A 22,312-nucleotide genomic window follows, 5' to 3' on the forward strand; every position below is an offset into this window, starting at 1 on the left:
AGCAGCCACTTGGCAGCCGCAGTGCGAAATTTGCCAGAGCTCAGTTAAATGTGTGCAGGAAACTGGAGTTGCCCCTGGAGTCTTCCAGGAGAGTTCATCAAACTGTTTAGAGCAGCAGTATGGCACCAAGTGACGCCACGTCAGGCCCTGGAGAGGAATTTAGACAGATGCATACACCAAGAATCCTGAGCTCCAGCCTCCTGAGTCTCATTTAGGAGGAAGGAGAGCTGAAACATTCTTATGAGTTGGGGAGAAGGCAGGTCCATTATCTCCACAATCAGCTCAGTACACACCTGCCTAGGATGTGTGTGTGTTTGTAGTCATGGTGTAATAAAAGACCTTCCCTTCCTCCATGTTCCCAGCACTCTTGTGAGGTAGACAAGGCTGAATATGACTGACAGTCACCCAAAGAGCTTCAGACCGAGCAAAGGTTCAAAACTAGGGAGATAAATAGGATTGGTGGAGATCAGCAGAGATTCCCCTTTGCCTAGAAACCAGCAAGGGGTGCCTGCGAGCTACAATTCCATGCAACAGCAGCTCCCTCTCCCAGAATTCAGCATCCTGAAAATCTGTTTGCATTTAAACCAACTCAAGATAAGTACCTTTTGAGTTATAGGCATGACTCCTCTATATAAATCAAGAGGATGGTCAAAGATCAGCCATGGACATATGAAGCAGACATGTATGCTTGCATTAATTGTCTAACTAAACTAACTAATAATAATATTTATACACCACCAATCTGGGTGGGTTTCCCCAGCCAACTAACTAACTACATATTCTGCCATCCTTCACAAAGACAGAATTTAAAATTTATTTTAAAAAATTAAACCAGAGCACAATTGTCTAAAAGGTGGAAAGTTCATGTGGTAATGAGCACACACACCCTCCCACCCCAGCTGCTTAAGGAAAAGTCATAGGCACCTATAGACTTCCTCATTCTAGGGTGATTTTTTATTTTTTTATTTTTGCAGGGCAGGGGAGATTTTAAGCAGAAAACCCACCAGGGGAACCCCACCCCCACCCCGAACCATGTCTCACTTCTGACTTAAAGTTTTTTAGCTCAGACTTCCAAGCAGCATGACCCTGAATGGTGCTAAAACTTTGGCTTGGATGGTGACTCTAGTTTCTAGGCCTGGCCATAGCAAAGATCTGGGAGAAACGTGCACAATGCCTAGTCCAAGTTCAGGAGCCAGAAAGGCCCCTTGCGAGATTTCCAAGGGTTTAGGCTACCTCCCTTCCTCACAACATATCAGAAATAAACATGTTCAAGCTACAGATAAGTAGCCGTGTTGGTCTGCCATAGTCAAAATAAAAAAATTCCTTCCAGTAGCACCTTAAAGACCAACTAAGTTAGTTCTTGGTATGAGCTTTCGTGTGCATGCACACAAAAGCTCATACCAAGAACTAACTTAGTTGGTCTTTAAGGTGCTACTGGAAGGAATTTTTTCATGTTCAAGCTGTTTTACATTACTATGCAGCACATGCAAAATAAGAGAAATTGTGCAAAATTGTTTAATTTGTAGACTGCAGAATTTTAGCACTGAGGTGCAGGTCATCTAACCATGATATGGGGCTTTGGGCATAGAAACCCAGGGCTGTGATAAGGGACAAGTGCTTGTGCAGAAAAGAGACACTCCACCCCAAGAGAAACAGCCTTTTACAGAGCCTGCACACACTCAGATCTGCTTTTTCTTCTCATGGATAAACACAAACAAGACCTGCTTTTCTTTTCATTCAAAATAATATTGAAATTCTCAGGCATCCCGCTCTCTGGTATATACTTAATTACGTGTGCCATAGCAGCAGTTTACTCTCCTCCAGTTAGCCAGCACTGCTGTGTTCTGCATCCGGACCCCAAAAAGTGCACATCTCTGTGCTCTGTATACTCATCTGACTGAGGGGTGCCGAAGACAGAGAAAACTGTGGGCAATTCCAGCATAACAAGTCTGTGCCATAAATGCACCACAGCTGCAATTCAAACATATGACAGGGTATGAAAAGTGTAAGACTTGGGTGATTTGGTGTGACTTACTGTACTGGTTGTATAAAGACACAAATAAGCATGCAAATACAGCTGTCCCAGTAGATGCATGCATTGGTTTTGCAACGCCCTCCATTATGCTAAGAAATGTGTGCCAAACTCTGCACACGGTGCCAATTTTCACGTGCATGATTCTCTGGATTGTGACTTTTGTGCATATCTGACAGCTGCAGTGTGCCAATGATTTTGGGGGGCCAGCTGTAAATCTCAAAATCTGGGCTCTATCTCAATGGAAGAAAAAATAAATAAAAACCTGGGCACAGGATATTCTCCCCAACTTTCTGGTAGTTCATGCTTGCTACCAGCATGGCATTTTATTTTACTGAACACATAATTTGTAGACATAAGATGTAGAATGGCCACTAGCTTAGATGGCTTTTAGGGGATTAGGCACATTCCTAACCGAGAAGCCACTATCAACAGCTATGAGCCACAACTGCTAATTAGGACCCCTATCTTCAGAGGCAGCCAAACCCTGAATGCTGGATAGAAACAGAAGACCGTGTTGCCTTCAAGCCCCAGTAGTGGGGCACTGGAAGCAACACTGAAACCTTAATCTGGTGGAGCAGGCTTATTTGTAGGTTAAATGCATTTAAATAAACCGCAGCTGGCTACTCCCTCCTTACTAACATTTGTAACCTTCCATATTGTGTCCCACCTGCCAAACTGTGTCCCTCCTCTTCCATTAGAAAAAGATGGTACCTACCAGGGACTAGATACAAACCCATTTTAGGAAGAAGTGGCTAATGGGTACCTGGATTTTATTCATTCACGTGTGTGTGTGTGTGTGTGTGTGTGTGTGTGTGTGCTTAAATTATGAAAGTTTCCAAACAAGGCCTGTTATGTTTTGCTTTGCTCAGCACCTTTTGAGCCACCCACAATGATATTCTCATTTTCTCAGGTGGCAGCAACTTCCCTGAGCTAGGCTGTTCATAAGCAAATCACCTTTTGTTGACGTGCTTTTGGAGATCCACATTGCAGGAAGCTCCTGGCAGCGGAATCCAGAACTAGAACAAAAGCAGAGGCCATTGTGAAGACAGAAGATGCCTAGGTAAGAGCACAACTGCCTGCATGCAGTGAAATCCCAGTTAATAAGCCTGGAGATGGAATAGCTCAGATAGGAAAAACAACACACAATTTTCCTCAGCACACGTTCACTCAGCGGACTTAGAGATGGCTAGAGCCTGCTTACTGCTCCTGCTTCTGAAGATGTGTGGCATCAACACGGAGGAGGAAACAAAGATCCCCTGGGGTTGGAAAGCCCCATGGACAAGAAACAACACTCAGACTTCAAGTGAAGATTGGAAGCAACGACTGCCCCAAAGCATAATTATTGGAGTGCGGAAAGGAGGCACACGGGCCCTGCTGGAGATGCTGAGTCTGCATCCCCAGGTGGCAGCTGCCCATTCCGAGGTGCATTTCTTCAATGTGGAGGAGAATTACCGCAAAGGACTTGGTTGGTACAGTCAGCAGATGCCTATTTCACACCCCACTCAAATCACTGTGGAAAAGACACCAGGCTACTTTTCGTCTCTCAAAGCCCCGGAAAGGATCCATGCTATGGACAACTCAATGAAGCTCCTGCTGATTGTACGGGACCCTGTGGAAAGGTTGGTGTCTGATTACACACAAATCCTTCACAACCGCAAGGCACGGCACAAGCCCTACCAAGCTCTAGAGCAGATTCTCTTGAGGCAGGGCCAGGAACTTAACACCCGGTACAAAGCCATGCAGCGCAGCCTGTATGCCTTACAGCTGGCTCGGTGGCTGGAGTTCTTTCCCCGGTCACAGATTCACGTGGTGGACGGAGGCACCCTGATCCGGGAGCCTCTCTCAGAGATGCGCCACGTAGAGCGCTTCTTGGGACTGGAGCCTTACCTTGGCCCAGACAACTTTTACTTCAACCAGACCAAGGGCTTCTACTGCCTACAAGCAAAGGGCTATCAGCACTGCCTAGACCAATCCAAAGGACGACCTCATCCCACTGTTGATGAAGTACTGCTTGAGCAACTCTGCACCTACTTCAGTGAGCACAACGAGAACTTCTTTGCCATGGTGGGTCAAACGTTCAACTGGTGCTAAGTTCTGCTTTGGGGCTTACAGGGGTGCTCTGTTGGGACAGAGAAAAATCAGAGAATGGCCTCCAGATGTTTAGAAAAAGTTTTTTGTGGTAGAGGTCTGTACTCTCTTCTTTTGACTGGGCTGGGAAAAGAGCTCTATCAATATGGGCTTTGCTCAGTGGTACACATGTTTAAAGGAAAACAGTACAACAGAAGTAGCTTTCACACTGGAGACTGGAAAGAGAGCTTTGACAAAAAAAATTCACAGCAAGTGGAGCTATATCCTCTGCAGCTGTGTGCCCAGGAAATGCTATATTCTAGGCCAGCCTTCCCCAAGCTGGTGCCCTCCAGATGCTTTGAACTACAACTCCTATTATCCCTCACCGCTAGCCCTGCTGGCTGAGGCTAGTGGGAATTGCAGTCCAAAATATAATCCACATCTTGTTTGGTGTCTATTCCCAGCAATTGTGTGAAAAAAGGGTGAAAAGCCATCTGTTCTCAGCGTTTACTGCCTCTCCAATATTCCCACACAACACAGCCAGCTGCAGGAACTTTTGTTCCATCCACTTAATGCCCAACACCTGAAAGCCAAGTAATTCCTTTTCTGTTCAACATAGGGCAGCAGTTCCAAAGACAAGAGTTCCTGAAGTACAGTACTGTACTCCGTAAGATCTGACTTGTGTAACTGAATACAGGACAGATAAGTCTGATATACCCATTTGGATATCTTGAATCTATTATAAATATATCAAGTCCTTATAGTCAGCCCATCAACTAGAATAAAGGGCAATTTTCATTTCAATCCACTCTCCTCTCATTGATTCACATACATAAGTCTTCCTTCCGCCTCTATCTGCTTAGAAAAAGTCCTTTCTAATAGAAATGCATTCACTGACAAGATATAATCTGTCAAGAGAGAATGAGCATGCTCAATGAGGGAATATAGAGAAGTGTCAAATATACAGTGATGATTAGGGTAGGCCAAGAGTACCAAGGATGTCACTTGCATGTAACTAACTGGCCCAGTTACAGCCTTCAGTGCCAAGTGTGCTGCACCACTTTATTTTCTTTCCTCTACCATTGTGCTTACTCTATTATGGCACAGCTTCTAGCAAAGGGGCAACTGAAATAAAACCAGGTCCAATTCACTGGCTTCTTTTGTTGGCACATGCATGCTAAAATAAACTAGGCTTTGTTTGTCCAACATCCATCCATATTACTAAGGACCAAAACTCCCAATCTAATATTCCTATGAACAACTGCAGAAGAATGTAAGAACCTGCTGCCTCAGGCCAATAGCCCCTCTAGTCCAGCATCCTGTTCTAAGTGGCCATCCAGACATCTGTAGGGTATCTTCAAGCAGGACACAAACACAAGAACACTCCCCGCCTCCTGCAGTTTCCAGCAACCGGGATTTAGAAGCTTTACTATCTCTGGCTATGGAGACAGAGCACAGCCATGGTGCCTAGTAACCATTGATAGCCTTGCCCTATGTACCACCCACCTAAACCATTATTTGCCTTATCCAGCAATTTGACAATTGTTTAAAAAAAGAACAGGATGCAATGGACAGAAATTCATGAAAGCCATGCACATCACTAACAGGAATAGATAAACAATCAGAGTCCTATATAACTGAGAATAATTGAGCCTCATTCATTTCCTACAATGCCCTAGCTTAAAGGTTACAACATATATATATATGTCTATATATGTCAGAGTGAGTGTGAATGTTTGTCCCAATCTGAAACAATAATCCCAGGGCATGCCAAGAACCTGGAAGGCACTCAAGCAAATACACGAGAATAGGATTGGAGACCTTCCAGTTATTATTTGTCACCATATTGCCTGAAATTGCACTGTATGAAGCAGTCCTAACAAGAGCTTAAAAACATTACAGTAGTTTATTAGTTCTCCAACCTTACTCTTATGCACAGCCAGCCCAAGAACTACTACACAAAGGGCTCAAATCACACACTGACAAGGTTGCTAATAAAAGCATGGCAGCGCTGCTGGTTTAGCACCGTGTTACAGGAAATTTTGTACATTATAGCACAAGAAGGCATTGACACTGAAGCAAGTGATTGTGCTAGCTCAAGGACACAGCATAATTCAGCGCAAGGCAACTAACCCATGGGCAGTTCACCAGCTGAGGGCAGAAAAGATGCATTTTGGCTTCTTCCTACTATACACATCCCCACACCTTTCCCATTATCACACCGTTCACATGTTCAGACAGTACTTCTATCCTGGGGCCGGGAGAGAGAGCTTTAGCAGCCTCAGTTGCATTAAACTCTGTACAGTGGTACCTCGCAAGACGAATGCCTCGGAAGACGAAAAACTCGCAAGACGAAAGAGTTTTTCGTTTTTTGAGTTGCTTCGCAAGACGAATTTCCCTATGGGCTTGCTTCGCAAGATGAAAACGTCTTGCAAGTTTGTTTCCTTTTTCTTAAAACCGCTTGAAGAGGTGCAGTTGCGACTTGACCGTGCTTCGCAAGACGGAAAATTCGCAAGACGAAAAAACTCACAGAACGAATTAATTTCATCTTGCGAGGCACCACTGTATATTCTACTAAGTTTAAATTAAATGCTGGACTTAGATAATTGTGGTAGCTGTATTAGATCAACAACAATCAATCAGCTAGAGAACACAGAAGTTAACTATGAACACGGCCACCATTAAAGTCTATAATTTGGAAAGATTTTATTTTATTTTAAAATCTCTAATAGGATATTAGGGCACTGATCTTTCTGCTGCAATGACCCTTTTACCCCAGAATGATACACAAGAACAAGTTTTGTAAAAAATGGTTTTATCAGTTCCATTTTTGTATAAAACACATGGGAGAAACCTAGCCAATCAACACACAAATTGCTGCCACGTAACAAGGTACTTTTGTGTCAAACTTTGAATCTAAAGAACATACAAATGTTTTAAGTCTACAGTCAATTGTCTATGCTCTTCCATTTAACTATTTTTTTAAAAAAATTCCACATATCCCCATATTTCTTCTGTCCCAGTTACAGTACAATGACAGGGAGGAAGAGGGCTGTTTAAAACTCCTCTCTATGCAGTTTTCTGCTGCCCCTTCTTTCCAATCAGAGACTTGTGGATGTGAGGAATTACACCTGTAAAGAGAATAATGGATTAGAACTGAAGAATACACAATAGTTCAGCACTCATATCAATACATTCTCAAATAACATATTTTGCTAACTCTGTTAGAACTATGCTTACCAAACCCTTCAATAAAAATCCACTTGAACACACTAAGAGGAGAACTGGGGTGCAGCTATGTAGCTGTATTAGATCAAATGTTGACTCAAGGCCTAATTTTCTTGTTACAAAAACAACTAAATGGTGCCATACAGAGTTACTATACTCTGGGGTGGGGAGAAGGAGGGAATAATCTGGATTGTGTTCTTCAGGTTAGGTTCCCTCATGTTACCAAGATGGATGTGAAGATTTACTGGGACATACTGAGAAGCAGAACTGTATTCCCTGGCCTGGTTTGGAGCCTCAATTAAAGAGTTATAAATGATTGGGGAGGAGTACTTAGAATGCTCACAAAAAACCCCACAAACAACAAACAAACAAACAAACAAACAAACAAACAAAAACCAGATGGTGCAAAACACAGTTTACAGGAGACCTACTCTATACCAGATTCACCTAGTACAGTAGTCAGGATGAAATACAAAAACCAATCGCTATCAAAGCTACTACTAAGTCAGTGAACTAAAAACTATACTGATAAGTACCCATTTGGTTCATACAGTGGCAAGAACTTGCCATGGCAGTACATGCAACTACAACTTAAATCAACTGTGTAACATTCTGCCAAGCAAAATAAGCAGTTTTCCAAACACCCTGGCATAATCAGAAATCCAGGTAAGAAGCATATCACGATTCTACTTATCACTTGGCAAACTGCTTATCTATAATATCCTGCAGAGTACTTAAAGGGATACATTTAAGTTCAGCCACCCTATCTCCAAATATACTTTTCATATCCAAGCTTTCCAGAAGCTCTAATACTACATACCTCCACCAGCAATGGTAGCTTTAATAAGGGAATCCAATTCCTCATCACCACGAATAGCAAGCTGCAAATGACGAGGAGTGATACGTTTTACCTTGAGATCCTTGGAGGCGTTACCTGCCAATTCCAAAACCTGTTGGAAGAAACAGAGCTTTGTATGCCAGCCTCCTAGGAAAATACTGAACCGTGAAATACTGAAAATACTCAAAACTAAGTTACAAACTGCAACAGACTACTTTTTTTTCATACATTTAGTAGATTCAAGGCAAAAGCCCAGGTACCTAAAACTAAATTTCCTTTTTCTTTTTTTAAAAATGACCATCTACTACTATTCCTTGAAGATGATCCAGCAGGCTCAGCCCTACTCCCTTGCCTCAGATGAGTTCCCACCAAACTATTTCTCTTCTTGATCAGGGAAGGTCCAGGATGAGGGCAGCAGTGCTGCTTGAGCCACATTGGGCAAAAGATTCCTTCACTGCAAGGGGTTGGACTAGATGACCCTCATGGTCCCTTCCAACCCTACAATTCTATGCTTATGACTCCACATAATTCAGTACCTAGTGAGAGCCAGTGTGGTGTAGTGGTTAAGAGCGGTGGACTTGTAATCTGGTGAACCGGGTTCGCTTCCCCGCTCCTCCACATGCAGCAGCTGGGTGACCTTGGGCCAGTCACACTTCTCTGAAGTCTCTCAGCCCCACTCACCTCACAGAGTGTTTGTTGTGGGGGAGGAAGGGAAAGGAGAATGTTAGCCGCTTGGAGACTCCTTAGGGTAGTGATAAAGCGGGATATCAAATCCAAACTCTTCTTCTTCTACCCGCTTCAAGAGCCTTTGGGGGCTATAAAGTAGGACCAGTATTCTAAACAAATAAGTCAGTTTAAGTTGGGGTGGGGGACATCAGTTCCAGATAGAGATCTGGCCCCTTGCAATTCTTCCTGGGCCACACCCCTCATAGGCCTGGTGTCATACCTCAAGTGCTTTTGCCTGACTGGAATATGCCCTTGAATTCTGATAATGCTTCTTTTTTGTCTAAATGAAGAAGGGTGTTTCAGCATTTAAATTTACATTATTTGCACAGCACACTTTTGTCTGGCCCCCACCCACCACTGGCACAGAAGGTTGCTCTTGAGCTGAAAAGGGTTCCCCACCCCTTGCTGCATGTTTTCCCCCATAGGTAGTGAGCTTTTCCCATAAAATGTTTTGCTTTCATATTCAGGATACAAATGTATCAAGTGTTCAGAACTGCAAATAACCTCTGGGTCAGATTCTGCCTTTACCTAAAACACACAAGTTCATTTTATTCTCTCTCTCTCTCTCTCTCACACACACACACCTATTCCTCACAGTGTTCTAATGTGTGTCATATCCCATATCCCATTTCCCACCCCATATCCCATATCCCACCCCATCTCAGGAATATGTTAGATGGAAAGTAAACAACTAAATTAAAAGTGTAGGGCAAGAAAGCAATTCTTTTTTTTCTGGATTTAGCAGAAACACATACTCACCCCAAACTCAACCACGCAAAAAACTAAGCCAGAGATAAAACATAATCAATAGAATATGTTAACCATTACAGCTCTTGCAGAATTATTTGATCTGGGCAGCTAAAACACAGGTTTTTAAAGAGAGCAGGAGCAGCTAGGTTATGCTACTCTGGAGGTTCCTGCCAGGCTCCACAGACCAATCTATTATCTGGGTCTTTGATTACATTCAGATCATAGTCAAACAAGATCAATTTTCAGAACCTACCTCAGCAGTGAGGTATTCGAGAATTGCAGCACTGTACACAGCAGCAGTAGCACCAACTCGTCCATGGCTTGTGGTGCGAGTCTTCAAGTGTCTATGGATACGACCCACTGGGAACTGAAAGCAGAAGGACCTGTTCAGCATACATGGTCAAAGCCAACACTGCTCTTCCAAAGGTAATTAATTCTGACATCTGGTTCAGTGAACTATTTCCAGAGAGAGAGAGAGAGGGCGCATTTAATACAGGCACCTCATCTAATAGAACTAGAGTCAGGATTTGAGTTGCAGTTTTGTTTTTTAACAGACTGGTCATCAAATGCCAAGTCACACACAGTTCTTGCACTGCATTATCTTAAACTGGAAATGGGAGGGAGTGATGCGGTCTGCGTTGCAGTTCAAGCTAGGTTTCACAGGCCAAACTGCCTGGCACCAGGCTTCTTGAGAATGCTTGCAAACCAGTAATGAGCTCCATGAGGTCATTCATAAATGTAAAAACAAATTTTCAGCGCTAGAAAGTATGCTGTGTGTCTTATTCTTAAGGCAGTGTAACAGCTTCCACAGTGTATATGGTATTATATTCTTAATTTAATAAAATTCTAAAAATGTTCATTGGGCAAGCATTCAAATAACTGGCAAAGGCTAAGGACAACGAAGTCCCTGCAGCTGACCAATCAGACACACTATTATTTTCCTTAATACAAGAAGCTTAACTTCTCCTTAAATAAACACATGACTCAACAAAAAAAACAACAACAGATTTTTGCCAGGAGTGGGAAGTTGGGGGCAGAAGAAAGAGACAAGACAGAAGAGTTGCCTCTTCTGGTCGAAGAGGCAGGAAAAAATGGTAACTTCCTCACAGGGAAGGGTGCTTATTTGCCAAAGCCAGAGGAAGCACATGGAAAACCTCAAACAAGTCAAAAACTTAGGATTATAAAAAGAGTCAAAATGGCAAACAAGCTGGAGAAGGGAAAACATGATTTAAACAAACAGGCAAAACATGACCAAAAAGATGACAGCCCCCAAGAGCTCACTTAGCATTTTACAAAGCTAGACTCAATTGGTTCCCATGGCCTCTAAATGAGATATTGGTGGGTTAGGTCTTGCTCCTAACAAGATTTATAGGTAAGTGAACAAGATTTCCACATATTAGTCAGGAGCATTAAGACATTATGAACTGAAATAGCAGCTCTGATGAGAGATTCTCATGAATGGCAGTATCACTAGCTATTATTAAAGGCTGTGTCTGCCAAAACTCAGGTGTCTAATGGTTTCTACTCTACAGATGGCCATGGCAGGAATATTACCTGGAAGGCTACTAAGATAATTATCTTGTATCTGTTACTCTTATACTTAAATGCATTCAATGAACCATTTGCCAAAACTGAGCTTGTCAAAAGATTTTTCTCTGAATAATACAGTATTGCAAAACACCACACCAAAACCCAGGTGTGGTCAATACAAGACTTCAGGATGCTCTAGATATCCAAGATGTACCAGACCTATCCTTATCAGTTTTTGGATCTCAGCAAAAGGGAAGTAAAGAGCTCATTTGACTTAGGAAAGATAGTTTACACTGAATATAGCTAAAGGTTGTAGTCAGAGCACTTTACAGTAAGGATTAGGGGAAAACACAATATCTCTTTAGCTACTCAAAGCATGTTCAATTCTACGACACATCTACCTGGTGTTAAAAATACCAGAAACAGTCTTTTAGGCTAAAGCTGAGACAGCATGCCCCTAACAATCTGAATAGGTCAGAAACTAGAGAACTAGTGTCAAGATCCAGGCTGAAAGTCAATGGACTGTAAGGGGGCATCATGTAACTCCTGCTAGAAAATGCTTAATGTGCAGATGGTCTGATTTGTGTTTCCTCCTCTTATAAGAGATGGAACTGCCTTACGACCCTGATTTCTGATTTCAGGGAAATGTGCACAAGGAGAGAGCAGAGAGACAGGTGGTTGTGAGAGAGGGAAAGAAAGGCAATCATGGAAGGTGACAGAAAAAAATGCAGTAACGGGAGGGGAGACTCAGCTCCCCAGGGAAGGAGGAACCAAGTTAATTTTAATTAAAGTAATGTACAAATCATATGCATGTCTACTGAGAAGTAAAGCCCACTTAATTTAAAGGAACTTACCCTCAAATAGCATGCACAGGACTACAACTTTAATATTTCAGGGTTGATTTGGAATGAAAATTAGTTTTATTTAACTGAATTTTTAAAAGGCTTATAAAATGACAAAACTTTTGCTAACTGTCAGGAACCCTTTTTGTTTTCCTTTACAACTAAAACTGTATGTTTCTTCAGTGTGGGAGAATCTAGGGAGGTTCCTCAAACTTCATCATACAACCAAGGGGCAACAGATAACAGCTGCCACCTATATTAGGTTCTAAGTATGGTAAAGCTTTCCCAGAAATCCTATCCATTTTTATTTCAGGCAAGTTGATATTAGGTTGGAACAAGAATCATGCAGAACTGAATTAAAGATGATACAAGGTGGAAGAAAGCAAGGTAAGGTGAGATGAGATAGAGAGGGAAGAAATAGGAGGTGAAATGATACAGAAGGTGAGAAAAGGAAAGTATAAAAAATTCTGAGAAGAAAATGTGGAAGAAGGCATAAGCAGAAAGAGAAATGAAGCAGATTGGTGCATGGTATGTGGTGAGACGCTAGCATTATTAAGTATCAAGAATGAAACTAATAATAATAATAATAATAATACTGCCTTTCATCCAAGGATCACAAGGCAGTTTATAATATTAAAACACAAAATTGTGAAAGTGGGTCCCATGTTCCTGGTTGGGAGTCTAAGGTGGGTCTTGGGTCTGGACTAGTTGAAGATTGCTAGTACAGTATACATCATAGTTATTTCGAATGACAAATTTATTATTTCGGTCACAGACCAGTTCCAGCCCACATACAATATCAAGGAAGTAATAAAACATGATAGGGATACATTTGAATTTGCAATTAGGTATAACAGGGACAATACAGTTAAAAATATATATAAATTAAAACTTAGTCACTAACATATAACCTAAAATTATCATTTAAGGCCTTAATCATTATGATAGCATAGCTTGTTCCCTAAGTTTTATGGCAATCACACAGAATTTGGCTACCTTTAACATGATCTCAGGATCCTTGTCCTCTACCAAGGATTTTAGACACTGAAGTTCAGATTCATTTGGAGATTTTTGCAAAGCAGGGGTAATAAATACTGAGCGTATATCCCCATAAAAATGACAGCGTAACAAGGCATGAGAGTCAGTTTCTACCTCCATCAAGCCGCAGGGGCAGACTCGTCCAGCGTATGGTTTACCCTTGAATCTGCCCTGCAATAAGGCAGATGGCAGCATGTTGAATCTAGTGAGGGTAAATTACCGTCTGTATTTAGGTATTTGTAATTTTGACAAATAATTTGCTGGGGGAAATCCTCTCCCATTATCTTTTATTACTGGGTGTTTATTCATCTTGCTCACATGACATTGCAGTTCCACATCCCAAATTTGTTGGCGGATTGCTCTAGCTTTCTGATAACCTACAGCTATCAGGGCCTGTGGGGAAAACCCCAAGCCTCTTAGCTTTTCATGCAGTGTAGCTTTCCATTTGGATTGGTAGAAATCCAGCAGGGTTAAGGGTGCCAACCCAACAGGGAAAAAGATAAGTTTTAACCAATAATGGATCTTCAGAATCCATATCCGAGCGCTAACAGGGATTTGCCGGACCTTCAGGCGGACAGCTATGTTAGACACACAAGAAGGGATAGCGATAGAACTTAGTTTGGAATGATTCTAAGGGAGCAAGGTTTAAGAAGCTGCAGATCTGAGAGCCATATGTCAGCTATGTTAATATTTTTGCAGCAAAGACCTGGGAGGCTGCCGGAATATATTGGCCCCCTTTTCCATAGAAAAACCTTTTCCATAGAAAAACCAAAAGCTTTGGTAGCTCTTTGGGCATTTGCAATAGTTATTACAATAAATGAACTTACCTGAAGTCCAGCTCTTTGTGAGCGAGACACTGCCTTTGCCTTAGCCTTTCCACTGTCCTTGCCAGCCTTGCCTCCAGCCTAAATAAGAAATAAAAACATGAACTAGATCTACTGCTGAACATGTCAGCTGAAAGGAGAAGAGCTTTTAAAATCCTATCTTATCACCACTGTTGATAATACATGGCTGTTGAGGTAAAAAAATGTAATTATAGGTCTCCTATAAATTCAAAACATGCAGTCTTGATGGAATATTTAGAATGCAATTTTGTTCTTCAGGTCATTCTCTGTTAAAACAAGTGCAAGAAGGAAATTTAAAAGAACCAAAAGACTCTAAATTGCTTTTAAATATGCCAATATGTAGAGTATACAAGCTATTGGGCCACAATTCTAAGCATACTTTTAAATACCGTATACTTTTTAACTAAATCTAATTAGGGCTACAATCCTAGTTTATTTAATTTATTGGGGGGGGGGTGTTATACCATCCTTTACCAAATGGTAAGAGGTGATCTACAAATTTAAAATGTCATACATGCCTGATATTAATAAAAATGAACCAGCAGCTATTTTCTACATGCAATATCATATGAAGACATGTTCATGTGAACAGATGATGCATGGATACAACTTGCAGTGGCCAGCATTATTAAGGTAGTCCCAGAAGTGCTACTGTAATTAGAATGACAGCTATTGGCTGTATCTACATGAAGCCTAGTTCACAGAGAAGCACATTCAAATCATCTCATGCATAAGGAGGAACATGTAAAGCTGTTAAGTGGTTTGCAAACACAGGTGTGAACAGGCCGATATGGAGTTTTTCATTTTAATACATCTCAGTGGTGTGGGATGGAAAATTTTCTAGAAAGTGTTATGTTTTATAAATTCATTAGAATAGTAACAAAATGTAGTTGACAACTACAAATTCTATTAGGTAAGTCTGGCAGTTTCAAAGTTTTTTTATTTTGTTCACCAAATGCAAGTGAAATAAACATGCTCAATTAGATGTCTCTTTGGGACATCAGAATTTTTTTAATGCAAACTACACTGATTTGTGTATTTTTTCACATATTTTCTAGGATGTTTCAAATCCTGAAACTAAATGTTTTAGATTATACACACTTTTCAGGATTAAAAATATTGCTCACAAACAAGCTGACTTTAGTTGTGTGCTATAATACTCAAATCAAATTAAGTTTGCACAAAGAGCTTCTGGGAATCTTGAAAGCTAGAAGCTCTCTTTTCACAAGCTATAATAATAATAATAATAATCCTTTATTGTCTCTACACCACCTGTGTGCACTGAAATTAAACGAGCCCCCCCCCGACATACACTCAATCTTGTTTGCGCTCTGTGTGCTTGTTAGAAGTCAATTACACCACTATTTTTTTCCATTCAGCAGCCCAACAGCCCACGGATAAAAACTGTTCTTTAACCTGTTGGTGCGGCTGACTATACTTCTGTATCTTCTGCCTGAAGGTAGGAGATTAAAGAAGTGCTGGCCAGGGTATCCCTAAGAATTTTCCTCACTCTCCTGAGGCAGCGGTCTCCCAATAGCTGAACCAATAGCTACATTCCTAAGCACTTGCCCAGGTAAAAGGTCTACTGAACACTTAAAGACTTACTTCTGAATAAAAATACAGTGGTACCTCGGGTTAAGTACTTAATTCGTTCCGGAGGTCCGTTCTTAACCTGAAACTGTTCTTAACCTGAAGCACCACTTTAGCTAATGGGGCCTCCTGCCGCCGCCACACGATTTCTGTTCTCATCCTGAAGCAAAGTTCTTAACCTGAAGTAATATTTCTGGGTTAGCAGGTCTGTAACCTGAAGTACCACTATACATAGGATTACACTATAAAATATCCAGGTTTTTATTACATTTCTGAGGACCACACAAGTGCCAAGAGGGTGTAGAGTTCCATTCATGAACTTCAGTCACCTAGAAAATATTTGGCAACTTATACATGGAATAAGTGAGCTAAAATGGACGGGAATGGGCGAATTCAGTTCGGATGACTATCATATCTACTACTGTGGGCAAGAAACCCGTAAGAGAAATGGAGTGGCCCTCATAGTCAACGAAAGAGTGGTGAAAGCTGTACTGGGATGCAGTCTCAAAAATGATAGAATGATCTCGATACGAATCCAAGGCAGACCTTTTAACATCACAGTAATCCAAGTTTATGCACCAACTACTGGTGCTGAAGAAACTGAAATTGACCAGTTCTATGAAGACTTACAAGACCTTATAGAAGTGACACCAAAGAAGGATGTTCTGCTCATTATAGGGGATTGGAATGCTAAAGTAGGGAATCAAGAGATAAAAGGAACAACTGGCAAGTTTGGCCTTGGAGATCAAAACGAAGCAGGGCAAAGGCTAATAGAGTTCTGTCAAGAGAACAAGCTGGTCATCACAAACACGCTTTTCCAACAACACAAGAGACGACTCTACACATGGACATCCCCAGATGGGCAACATCGAAATCAGATTGATTATATTCTCTGCAGCCAAAGATGGAGAAGCTCTATACAGTCAGCAAAAACAAGACCTGGAGCTGACTGTGGCTCAGATCATCAGCTCCTTATAGCAAAATTCAAGCTTAAACTGAAGAAAGTAGGAAAAACCACTGGACAGGTAAGATACAATCTAAACCAAATCCCTTATGAATACATAGTGGAAGTGAGGAACAGGTTTAAGGATTTAGATTTGCTGGACAGAGTGCCTGAAGAACTATGGGTGGAGGCTCGCAACATTATACAGGAGGCAGCAACTAAAACCATCCCAATGAAAAAGAAATGCAAGAAAGCAAAGTGGCTGTCCAACGAGGCCTTACAAATAGCAGGGGAGAGAAGGCAAGCAAAATGCGAGGGAGATAGTGAAAGATACAGGAAATTGAATGCAGATTTCCAAAGAACAGCAAGGAGAGACAAGAAGGCCTTCTTAAACGAGCAATGCAAAGAAATAGAGGAAAGCAACAGAATGGGAAGAACCAGAGATCTGTTCAAGAAAATTGGAAATATGAAAGGAACATTTCGTACAAAGATTACCATAATAAAGGACAAAAGTGGTAAAGATCTAACTGAAGCAGAAGACATCAAGAAGAGGTGGCAAGAATACACAGAGGAATTATACCAGAAAGATATGGATGTCTCGTACACCCCAGGTAGTGTGGTTGCTGACCTTGAGCCAGACATCCTGGAGAGTGAAGTCAAATGGGCCTTAGAAAGCACTGCAAATAACAAGGCCAGTGGAAGTGATGGTATTCCAGCTGAACTGTTTAAAATTTTAAAAGATGATGCTGTTAAGGTGCTACACTCAATATGCCAGCAAGTTTGGAAAACTCAGCAGTGGCCAGAGGATTGGAGAAGATCAGTCTACATTCCAATCCCAAAGAAAGGCAGTGCCAAAGAATGCTCCAACTACCGCACAATTTCACTCATTTCACATGCTAGCAAGGTTATGCTTAAAATTCTACAAGGAAGGCTCAAGCAGTATGTGGACCGAGAACTCCCAGAAGTGCAAGCTGGATTTAGAAGAGGCAGAGGAACCAGAGACCAAATTACAAACATGCGCTGGATTATGGAGAAAGCTAGAGAGTTCCAGAAAGACATCTACTTCTGCTTCATTGACTATGCAAAAGCCTTTGACTGTCTTGACCACAGCAAACTATGGCAAGTTCTTAAAGAAATGGGAGTGCCTGATCACCTCATCTGTCTCCTGCGAAATCTCTATGTGGGACAAGAAGCTACAGTTAGAACTGGATATGGAACAACTGATTGGTTCCAAATTGGGAAAGGAGTACGGCAAGGCTGTATATTGTCTCCCTGCTTATTTAACTTATATGCAGAATTCATCATGCGAAAGGCTGGGCTGGATGAATCCCAAGCCGGAATTAAGATTGCCGGAAGAAATATCAACAACCTCAGATATGCAGATGACACAACCTTGATGGCAGAAAGTGAAGAGGAATTAAAGAACCTTTTAATGAGGGTGAAAGAGGAGAGCGCAAAATATGGTCTGAAGCTCAACATCAAAAAAACGAAGATCATGGCCACTGGGCCCATCACCTCCTGGCAAATAGATGGGGAAGAAATGGAGGCAGTGAGAGATTTTACTTTCTTGGGCTCCATGATCAGTGCAGATGGTGACAGCAGTCACGAAATTAAAAGACGCCTGCTCCTTGGGAGAAAGGCGATGGCAAACCTAGACAACATCTTAAAAAGCAGAGACATCACCTTGCCAACAAAGGTCCGTATAGTAAAAGCCATGGTTTTCCCAGTAGTGATGTATGGAAGTGAGAGCTGGACCATAAAGAAGGCTGATCGCCGAAGAATTGATGCTTTTGAATTATGGTGCTGGAGGAGACTCTTGAGAGTCCCATGGACTGCAAGAAGATCAAACCTCTCCATTCTGAAGGAAATCAGCCCTGAGTGCTCACTGGAAGGACAGATCGTGAAGCTGAGGCTCCAATACTTTGGCCACCTCATGAGAAGAGAAGACTCCCTGGAAAAGACCCTGATGTTGGGAAAGATGGAGGGCACAAAGAGAAGGGGACGACAGAGAATGAGATGGTTGGATGGTGTTCTTGAAGCTACTAGCATGAGTTTGATCAAACTTCGGGAGGCAGTGGAGGACAGAAGTGCCTGGCGTGCTCTGGTCCATGGGGTCATAAAGAGTCGGACACGACTAAACGACTAAACAACAACACATGGAATAAGGTAAGGAACGTGAATAATTTAGACTACTTGGTTTTGACCCTATATTTTAAGGAATGTTAATAATCTGGGCATTTTATAATGTAAAACTCTAGTGCCAACAAGAGAACATATGGTCTACACAACATATGCCAGACCCATTTATCCAGATAGTAATCAAAGGAGAAAAGCTGTGACAGGCCCAAGTGAAGCTTTACATACAATGGATCAGAGTCTATGTCAAATACACTGCCAGTGATGTACCACAGCAGGAGCAATGATGGATGTGGACTTGGTTTTGGGACCCTAGCACTCAAGTTACGTACTGATAAGCCAATTAAGAGACTCCAATCAAGCTAGATAATCTAACTGAACACACATATGTATTTTTAGCAAAGGAAATTATTTTTATTTACTTTATTGAAGAAGGAAAAGTGGTCTAGATGCCAAATGATAATACGAGAGATATTTTATCGTATTTATGCACACTTTTTTACTAAAATAAGTTCCAAAATTTAGGGCGTGCATAAGATTTGATGGCACATTTACATTCACCAGCAAATACTTTTCTGGTTTCAAGGTTTTGAAAATTGATTCGATGGCACATTAGATTCATGTAAATACAGTACCTTTTAACTACATGGCCGTAACTAGACTGTGTTCACTTAAATGCTACTGAAACTTATGAACATGTGATTTAAGACTATTTCATTCAATAATCATTTCAGATTACCTCCGTGTCAGGTCGAACAACCCTGCACCAAAACAACCACTTGTTTAAATGGGGCATATTCACAACCTGAGGCAAATAGCTATTCAAAAGCTGTTGACACAGCACTGAGATGCTCACATATTGCATAAACCAGGGGATTAGGAACTTGTTGCCCTCCAGATGTTGTTGGACTCCAATTCCCATCTCCCTGATCATTGGTCATATTGACTGAGACTGATGGGAGCCGACAGACGCAGGCTCCTCATTCCTGACGATCGCTTGTGTGCAACCCTCAGATATGGGTAGGTGTTGCATGTAAACACCTGCACATACTGAGAACCTTGCCAACTGTTTGGGCATTTTAACTGCAGTTAATGTCTTGCTGCTCCCTTGTCTCCATACATTATTTTTTAAAAAAATAAGCTGTATATTTTATATCCATATTTCCCAAGACTTCTCAAAACTAAATTTGAATTTTCTGTTGAGTCAAAATGTATCTTGTACAAGCAAAGCTATGTGTTAGGGGATGTGTACGTTAAGGGATATCTTAACAGGCTTACCTGGAACTAAATCATCACCAGATTAAACCTTATTTGCTAGTTTTTAAAATCCTGGTGTTGGTTTCACTTCTCAATGTTTTACTATTTTTATAGTGTCTGTATTGAACTGTTTAATTTATTTTTAAGCCGTATTAAACATGTTTAATCAAAAGGCAGAGTACAAAATGTTTTTAATATATCTTACAGCTTGCTGAAAGACTGACTTTACTATTAGTTTATAGCTTTTTAAAGAAAAATGAAAGCCAATTATGTAATAAAAGTCAGGCTCAATGGGTTATAAAACCAAAATTGGTAATTTTGCCAATTATCAGTCCTGTCACATTATATTCAGCAGTTGAATTAACTATTTACCCAGTCACATCAGCTGCACCAAAAAAGATGAGCCCTGTATTCTATGGTAAGCCTGTTTAGTCCAAGCTGCCCCAAGTTCAATGCTCCCTATGAGCTATGCTTAAGATTATATTTATATTATGGGACAAAAACAGTCAACAGTTAGAATCTTACCCGAGATTCCTCTAAGGACACAATGCTAACTGCATGCAGACAGTAAGTTAACAAACTGCAAGCAATTTCTTTGGAATTTAGAATGCTATATCAAACTTGATTACTGCAGACTTGTAAAGTAAGATTGAAATATATTAAGTTATTTCCAACTGATATAGAAGAACAGAGCAGAATGAATAATAATTGCCAGATCTGCCAGAAAAACTTTTAAGCTCTACATGCATAGCTTTTAAACCAGACAGGCAAACTTCAGTGCCATCTTACTGGGACATTCTCTACCTTAGGTTTATTATGCAAATAACCGTGATTAAAATGTTTTTCTACTGGGCATTCAACTACAAGAATATATAAATTATCTTGTATCCTTTAACAGTTTACATTAACTTTGAATACAAAGAGAACAGATCAAGTCACTTGCAGCCAAAGCAAGAAGTGATAACTCCTTGTCTATTATTAACCTGCTCACTGGAAGGTATCTCACCATTAAGTAAAATACTTTTAAAAATTCCTGCTTGGAAAACTAAAACCTTAAAGTAGCACTGCAACCACATCAGCAGTGAATCTTAAAATTAATCTTTAGCCTGCGGGAAGTGTCAACTGCCCATTTGCAGCCTTTATAAAAATGAAGTCCCACTGAGACCAACTGGACTTAGCGCCAATTAAACAGCCCTAAACATGGTTAAGATGGGCGTTATGTCCCCTGCAATCAGTAGGATTTGCTTTTAAGTAAACACGCATAAGCTCACGCTGCACTGGAAGGCAGCACGTCTTCAGACGTCATTCGCCTACAACCCCGTTGACTTGGCGAGGGGGGAGGAGCAGAAAGGCCACTTCCCCAAGCGGCAGGCAGGGAGGGAGTCCAGTGCGCCAGGCTGTCACATCGAGGGCCGCTTCTGGCGGGACCCGTCAGACTCAAGCTGAAGCCCGCGTCAGGAAATAAATCCGGAGCGCCTGACGTTTATACAGCATTACGTTGCTAGGAAATCTCTTCCCAGATGCGCCTTAGAGAGGCGAGGAGGTGGTGACGAGCCGGCCTGCTGGCACCGCTTGGCAGCTGCCCCCTATCACCTCCAATTGCCTGTCAGTGTGACCCACGGCCAGGGCCCTCGGGCGCGCCTGGGTCGGGAGAAGCCGCCCCGTTTGTGAAGATGGCACATGCTCCACAAGATTCCTCCCAGAGCCAGGATTCACACGTGACACAAGGCAGACCCCGGGCTGCCACCAAGCGCGCACATCCCCGACTCTGGAAGTTGCTGCGCGCGGCTCTCGGATCCCGCCGCCACCAAGAGTATCCGCCTGAGACTCGCATCTCGCGCGTTCACACCTTCCTTTAAAAAAACAAACACCACCCCCAGAGAACGAGGTACACTCATTCCGAAGCGGGAAGAGGCCCCGACGGAGGCGGGGCTTCCAAGGCGCCTCGTAAAATAAAGGCAGGCGGCAGCGTCATCCCTCGCTTCCCCACCAGCCCTTGCCAACGGGGGTTCCAGCTCACGCGTCCCTGCCCCATGACACGCGGAGGCTTGCTGAGCCTCAGGAGGAGTCGGGAGCGCAACTTGCTCGGGTCCTTCCCCGCCCCCGACACCCTTCCCTTGGCGCCGGCGCTGGAAATAAGTCGGGACCCCGCGAGGTCTTCCTGCCTGGGGGTCCGGAGCTATTTCTCCGCGAGGTTCGCTTCCCCCTGTCCCGCGTCCTTAGTCTTTCTCCCCGCTCACCATGGTTCCGTCGCTGCCCTGTGAGGACCGGTCCCGATTCCGAGCTAGAGCCGCCTCAGAAAGTCGACAGACAATAACCCGCCTGAGCGCGAGGAGGGAGCCTGGCCTGCCGCGGCCACCGCGAACCAATCAGGGCAAGCCATGCTAGTTTGAACCTCCCGCCTTGACCAATCCAATTACTGCTTCTTACTTCCTCGCGTAAGCTCCGCCCCGCGGTCCGTTTAACGGCTGGTTTTTTTTTTTTTAC

The 22,312-nt window shown here is 42.3% G+C and overlaps 2 protein-coding genes across 4 annotated transcripts in view; one reads left to right on the forward strand and one right to left on the reverse strand.

The window, feature by feature from the left end:
• Window positions 1-13,845, forward strand: part of LOC309536341 (heparan sulfate glucosamine 3-O-sulfotransferase 1-like) — a 27,925-nt gene extending 14,080 nt beyond the window's left edge. For 2 of the 3 annotated variants that reach the window (XM_082230497.1, XM_082230498.1), the window contains one exon: window positions 2,946-5,861. In XM_082230497.1, coding sequence (XP_082086623.1) covers window positions 3,218-4,126 — 909 coding nt within the window. In that variant the 5' untranslated portion in view covers window positions 2,946-3,217 and the 3' untranslated portion in view covers window positions 4,127-5,861. Of the gene's footprint in view, window positions 1-2,945; window positions 5,862-12,329 lie in introns of those variants that run through there. The other variant, XM_082230499.1, reaches the window with a different exon arrangement.
• Window positions 6,901-22,222, reverse strand: LOC309536460 (histone H2A.V). The gene is made up of 5 exons (XM_082230708.1): window positions 22,066-22,222; window positions 13,882-13,959; window positions 9,898-10,011; window positions 8,151-8,280; window positions 6,901-7,233 (listed from the first exon to the last, which is right to left on the reverse strand). The coding sequence occupies exons 1-5, from the start codon at window positions 22,066-22,068 to the stop codon at window positions 7,172-7,174; spliced, it is 387 nt and encodes a 128-aa protein (XP_082086834.1). The 5' UTR covers window positions 22,069-22,222; the 3' UTR covers window positions 6,901-7,171.
• Window positions 22,223-22,312: the final 90 nt, after the last annotated feature.

Source organism: Podarcis vaucheri, assembly GCF_965113315.1.
Source record: "Podarcis vaucheri genome assembly, chromosome: 7".
Lineage (NCBI taxonomy): Eukaryota > Metazoa > Chordata > Lepidosauria > Squamata > Lacertidae > Podarcis > Podarcis vaucheri.

Excerpts from the sequence above, each read along its gene's own strand:
- LOC309536460 (XM_082230708.1), bottom strand. Across the intron at positions 8,281-9,897 it reads TCGAATACCTCACTGCTGAG|GTTTTGGAATTGGCAGGTAA; the intron begins GTAGGTTCTGAA and ends TTCTTCCAACAG. Across the intron at positions 7,234-8,150 it reads AGCTACCATTGCTGGTGGAG|GTGTAATTCCTCACATCCAC; the intron begins GTATGTAGTATT and ends TTCTCTTTACAG.